This window comes from Nothobranchius furzeri, chromosome 3 (genome assembly GCF_043380555.1).
Source record: "Nothobranchius furzeri strain GRZ-AD chromosome 3, NfurGRZ-RIMD1, whole genome shotgun sequence".
In the NCBI taxonomy this organism is placed as follows: domain Eukaryota; kingdom Metazoa; phylum Chordata; class Actinopteri; order Cyprinodontiformes; family Nothobranchiidae; genus Nothobranchius; species Nothobranchius furzeri.
The window spans coordinates 44152997-44158922 of NC_091743.1; the positions used below are offsets into that span (position 1 = coordinate 44152997).

Below are 5926 nucleotides of genomic sequence, written 5' to 3' on the forward strand. Positions count from 1 at the left end.
AATGCTGACCTGCAGGCAAATAAGAGTTAATAATTTGAAAGCTGCATGACATAAAGATTTTGAATTGTTTATTTTTGCTTTAAAACATTTTTAAAAGACATTTAAGTTTATAACAATCATAATCATAGTTAAAATTCAGAAGTCATTAGTGAAGCTGTAACGATTAAATTTACATATTATTTAATGAATTGCCGTATTAACTCAGAGACAAAAGAAAGAGAGTCAAGTTTTAAAAGTTTAAAGATTTATTACTAAACAAATTAAAACTAGACTAACTTTAACACTAAATGTATGGTGTAACTAAGGTGAAGTAAGACTGAAGATGGTGTAGTGTGAAATGTTGTTCAGAACCAGCAAATCCAGAGAAACGTAAATCTGATGGGAGTGAAGATGATGTTTCGCGCTAAGCTTTTGGTTTGGAGATTCATAACACACAATGAGACGCCATTCTTACGGTCTACGTACCCTTGGCGGATGTCCCCGTCTAGATCAGAAGGTGTAGAGGTTCAGCTTGGACCTTTCTGGAGCCGAAGCCTGTAGAACAGCCGCAGCTGCTGACCAGTCCAGTCTTGAGATACTCCCAGGTCACCACAGTTTTATTGGCATCTAGCAAGACCCAAAAAGGGGTAGTGATGGTTCAGCTTTTATTCTGAAAGGAACCGTTGAAGCAGGTGGAACATGCAACGGATAATCCAGCTTGTCGTTGGTTGTTTCGGCTGAAGAGGAAAGCTACGGATTGGCCAGTCCGACACTTCTCTAGAATGCTTTGAACTGGAGTTAAAGATGACGTGGGCATAGTTTTATAATTTGGATGTTTTGATTTACGGTCGAATCAAAAAAGGACAGATTTACCAAACACAAACAGAACCACGCCTCGCGTCAGATCTGTTCTTTCATTTTTTGTCGTTATGAGCATCACTGAGAGTAGATTTCAAAGAAGATTTCAAAACTGTGGCCTTGGAGCCGGAAGATGTGAAACAAATATCAAGAGGAAGTGAGGAAAGACTGAATATGCTAGCATTGATCCCTGGTCAGCCTCAGCATAGCTGAGGGCATTATTAACAGTGTGAAAAGCAACAACCACATTGCAAAGTTTACCTTGGTCTTCTTTTTAAGTCGCTCCTAAGGGAATGCTGGCTGTGAGAGTGAGTCAGAGTTTGTTAAAAGCAGGCTGGGTTTATAAAACCTCAGCCAGCCTCTCTGCTCAGGAGTGTGGAGGCCACTTCCCTCGCCAGTCCGTCACAGTTGCAGCGAGGTCTGTGAGCAACAGCATCCTTACTTTTCACTCTGGAGGGCAAAGGAACAGCAAGTCAGCTCTTCACCATGAGGTCCTTCTTCCCTCTGCTCTTGCCCCTGATTCTGGTGTCCCAAGGGTCTTCAGCCGTCATCACAGGGGTGAGTCAAAGCTAGCAGAGAGATAAATAAGGACTTGTTTGTTAATTGCTCTTTCTTGGGTTTTATCTGTTATTGTCACCTTGATTTTAAGTGTAAATGTAAGTAAGTAAATTTTATTTATATCACACTTATCACAGACATAGAATCACAAAGTGCTTCACATAGATCAAAATAAAACAAAGTCATAAAATCTTAAATGGATTAACATCATAAAATCAAAATGCTCTCAAACCAGAATTAGTAAAGATCTCCCCTTGTTTAAGCTCAGAGCAGGTAATTCTGAAACAACTCTTTACAGAGAGTGTCATTCAGTAAAAATTGTTGGCAAAAGTCAGTCAAGATTCATATAAAAGAATCTAAACTGCAAATGTCGTCGTCGTCGTCTTCCTCCGCTTATCCGGGTCCGGGTCGCGGGGGCAGCATCCCAACTAGGGAGCTCCAGGCCGTCCTCTCCCCGGCCTTGTCCACCAGCTCCTCCGGCAGGACCCCAAGGCGTTCCCGGACCAGATTGGAGATGTAACTTCTCCAACGTGTCCTGGGTCTACCCGGGGGCCTTCTGCCGGCAGGACATGCCCGAAACACCTCCCCGGGGAGGCGTCCAGGAGGCATCCTGACCAGATGCCCAAACCACCTCAACTGGCTCCTTTCGATCCGGAGGAGCAGCGGTTCTACTCCGAGTCCCTCCCGAATGTCCGAGCTCCTCACCCTATCTCTAAGGCTGCAAATGTATTAAAACTAAACTGGTCTTCTTTCAGATAAGAGGCATTTAGCAGCATTCTAATACTGAAAAACTCTGAAAATCTGTTTCTTCGTAATAACCAGAAAAGCTACGAAATGAAAGTTTTATTTCATTTTATCTAAATGCTATTTTACATACAAGTAAATTCAACTCATAACGCAGAGGCAGGGTGGTCGAGACTGTCATCGGGGCTCTGTCACTCTGAGCTGATGGAAATTGAGGTGCATGCAGCCGTAAAACATAAAGTGATTTTCATCGTCGTCTGTCACTTAAAAACCACTGCTGTCCTCTTCATCGTGTCCCAATCTGCTCATCTGAAGTGAGAGCTGTCACTCAAGTCCTCATCAAAACAACGTCAATGCTGAAGAGATTTGTTGAAGTAAAGCTGGAGGTAGTTTTGGGGGTTAGTTTTGAACCTGATAACCAAAGTGAATCTAAAAAGAAATTAAAACATAAAAGAATATAAAGATGGCCTTTCTGTGGGTTTGTCTTTACTGTGTGTGTGTGTGTAGGCCTGTGAGAGGGACTCCCAGTGTGGAGGAGGGATGTGCTGTGCAGTAAGCCTATGGATCCCCAGTCTGCGTATGTGCATGCCCATGGGACGAGAAGAAGACAGCTGTCATCCTCTGAGCCACAAGGTGAGAGGTGTCGCACCATTCTGCTGTCACTAAGGTGTCTGCCGCATTTGTCTCTACAGGTGGAGCAGATTTTGTTTCACACAGAATTATTAGAACAAACATTCTTCCAGGCAGCTGTGTTGGTAGCTGTGTCACGACCGCAGTTTCGGTCTAAATGTGCAAGTCTGTAAGTAAAGGGCATAGAAGGCCCTTTCCGAGGAGTCTAAGTCCTGCACTACTGATTAGTTAGCCACCACTGTGGATGCTGTTGTCTTACAACAGCTCAAATGATCAAAATGAGAATCTGGTGCAAAAGTCCATTTCTGTCACTAATAAAACTTAGACTAAGAGACCACCTAAAGGCTCAGGAGCCCTTTGCAGGTGTTTAGGATTCATTATCCAATTAGAGTGCAACACTTTGAGTCTAGATTATTTAATGTTTTAACAATATTCTAACAGCCTGAGATGTTGAATGATGGGTTTTCATCAGCTGTAAGCCATAATTGTCACAATTATAACAAACACAGGCTGAATTATCTGGCTTTACATGTAATGAGTCTGTCTCATATATTAGTTTCTCCTTTTAAGTTGACATAAATGAACTTTTGTACAACAATTACATTTTTGAGTTTCAGCATTATTTTATTAACCTCTACACCTGTCAGCTTTTAACTATTATTCCTGCCGAAGCAGCGTTTTATTATGTGTGCATGTAAAACAACATCTCACGAACTGAGATTTCAGAGGTTGGAGCTGGTTTGGAGCTTGTTCCTGATTGGTTCATCCTTCCTTTGAAGGTCTCGTTATCAATTTTTTTTCAATAAACTCTCCATGTTCTCTAGCTTTGTGAGTCATTTTTTGTGGGAAAAAAAGCACTGGTGCTCTTGTTTCAGGAAGTACAAATTAGTAACAACTGGATTATGAGTGTGGCTCATTAATATTCATGATATGCAAATGTATCGCATCTGATTAGCTAACAGTTATGTGACTCTTACGCTGCCTCAGAATAATGTGGGACAAAAATGTCTGGAAACACAACCTTATTTTTTTTGGTCCTTGGTTTGAGCAGGAAGGAGAAATAGAAGATAAAATCACTTCAAGCTACATGTTTGTGGTAATCACTATGATGCCTAAAAGTGCAACAAACTAGTAGTTACCTTCTACTGCTCTCTTTATCCCAGTGGCAGTGCATGTCAAAGTGGGCCGAGGCCATGATTACTCATTTTCCCTGTGACATAGAAGAGACTTTTATTTTACCCAAGCATTTCCTCATCTTTCCTCTTTCTGCGGCAAATGAAGGTGATGAAGGCCTAAGTTTTCATGTGGGACCTGCATGTGAAACTCAGAAAAGTACGAGTGTTATACGGTTTCTCAGCTAAAGAAACCATTAAGGCCTAAAAGGTATTTTTCCAAACCAAGATCATCTAGGAAGCTAAAATAGGTTAAAAAGCCGTGTTCTTTCTTTAATTTTTACCCTTTTTAAAATTGAAAACACACTGAAATGTGACACAAACGTAAATATTTAGGCTAATTTCAAACCTAAGACTTTCAATTTAGACATGCAAAACATTTAAAGACTCAAAATTTGAACTGCTTGTTCTCGTTCCATTTCAGGTTGAGATTCATTGATATGGTTTTAACGGCTGAATTTTATTCTGACCTCCTGGGCGTTATTTATGGTGATTTAATTCAGCTTAAAAAAAACTAAAAAAAATTCTGATCAACATAAAATAAGCTTGATTCTAGTAAGGATCGTCCATGTGGAAGTAAAAACGGTTGAGTGAAAACTAAATTACTGTTTGGATGAGTAAATACTGAGAAACATTCTCTGTTTTCATTGCTACGCTGTCAATGAGTTGTCACTCGATGGATTTTCTTGTTTCACAAATAAACAAAGATTGTATTTCTACGAAGAATTTTAACAACTTAATGTTCCTCTTTTATGCTAACGACATCCTCGTGTCTGTTTTAGGGATAATTATTTCTACTGAAAGCAGGTCTGGTGTCTGTCTCTCTGGTCCTTCTAGGTCCCGTTCTTTGGGAAACGTCTCCACCACACCTGCCCCTGTCTGCCCAACCTGTCGTGTACCACCATAGACCGGGGCAAGTCCAAATGTCTCTCCCCATACAAGTATCCAGAATACTTCCTCTGACTTAGCCACACAATTTGCTTCCTACTCCTTTTTCTTTCCTCTCCATTTTTTATTATTGTCCCTCGAGAAACATTTGACATGAAGTTGGTTCTGCTTAAACTAAAATATGTATTAAAAAAAACTTCTGATTGTTGTTTTTTATTTTTTGTTTTCACTGTGATCTGTTTGGACTCATTTTAAAACAACACCATCTGCAGCACTTGTAAATAAACCAATGAGGATTAAACCTAATGTTTTATGATTTTTTAATCATATCTTATTGTACATTTTTCATACACATTATTCCTAATTATTTTAATAGTCAGAAAGCAGTGCCCCTTTCCGTAAATTCAGTTTATGCTCTGTGATCTTTCAGCTGCTCTCCACTGAAGCATGAGCAGAAATACGTCATTACTCTGGCAATGACAGGAAATGCTAAGCAAATTATGTCAGTTGGATTCTGATTGTGACGCACTTTTCTAGCCTCCTCAGTGACAAAGACAGACCTTGGGAACATTTTCATTCATGCTAGCGAATGAAAGATGGTGTCGCCTTCAAAGCAGATGGAATGCTAAAATTGCTATGAAATTATTCACCATCACATTATGAAGCAGAGCCTCTTCAAGGCACACTATTAAATTAGAAACTTAAAGCAAGGACTCTTGCAGTCTAACACTGCACTGGTGCATGGTTCTTCTTTGCGACAAGGAATGTGGGATAAAACTGATTAAATTTGATTTAAAAAACAAAACAAATTGGAAAATAGAAATGAGGGCATTAGATTGAAAATTTTGTTTTGAAGAAATGTTAAAGCAAGGTGAGCATGATCTGGTTTCTTCTGAGCTTGGATCGGATTTGGAAACTAGATAGAGCCAACATCAAAAGAAAAGGTAAAGCTTCTGCCAGAGGGTCACCATGACAGCACACTAGTGACACACACACACACACACACACACACACACACACACACACACACACACACACACACACACACACACACAGCTACAAACATTTAGGATTATAGGGTAGTTGTCAATAGAAAT

General features: G+C 40.1%; 1 protein-coding gene across 1 annotated transcript; it reads left to right on the forward strand.

Moving 5' to 3' along the window:
• Nucleotides 1–894: 894 nt before the first annotated feature.
• Nucleotides 895–5554, forward strand: prok2 (prokineticin 2). The gene is made up of 3 exons (XM_015960079.3): nt 895–1395; nt 2647–2772; nt 4779–5554. The coding sequence occupies exons 1-3, from the start codon at nt 1324–1326 to the stop codon at nt 4902–4904; spliced, it is 324 nt and encodes a 107-aa protein (XP_015815565.1). The 5' UTR covers nt 895–1323; the 3' UTR covers nt 4905–5554.
• The last annotated feature ends 372 nt before the right edge of the window (nt 5555–5926 follow it).

What these genes read in the sequence shown, in the direction of transcription:
- prok2 (XM_015960079.3), top strand. Translation starts at nt 1,324, where the DNA reads ATGAGGTCCTTCTTCCCTCTGCTCTTGCCCCTGATTCTGGTGTCCCAA. An exon ending in CTTCAGCCGTCATCACAGGG is followed by an intron (nt 1,396 to 2,646) that starts GTGAGTCAAAGC and finishes GTGTGTGTGTAG; the next exon opens with GCCTGTGAGAGGGACTCCCA. An exon ending in GTCATCCTCTGAGCCACAAG is followed by an intron (nt 2,773 to 4,778) that starts GTGAGAGGTGTC and finishes TGGTCCTTCTAG; the next exon opens with GTCCCGTTCTTTGGGAAACG.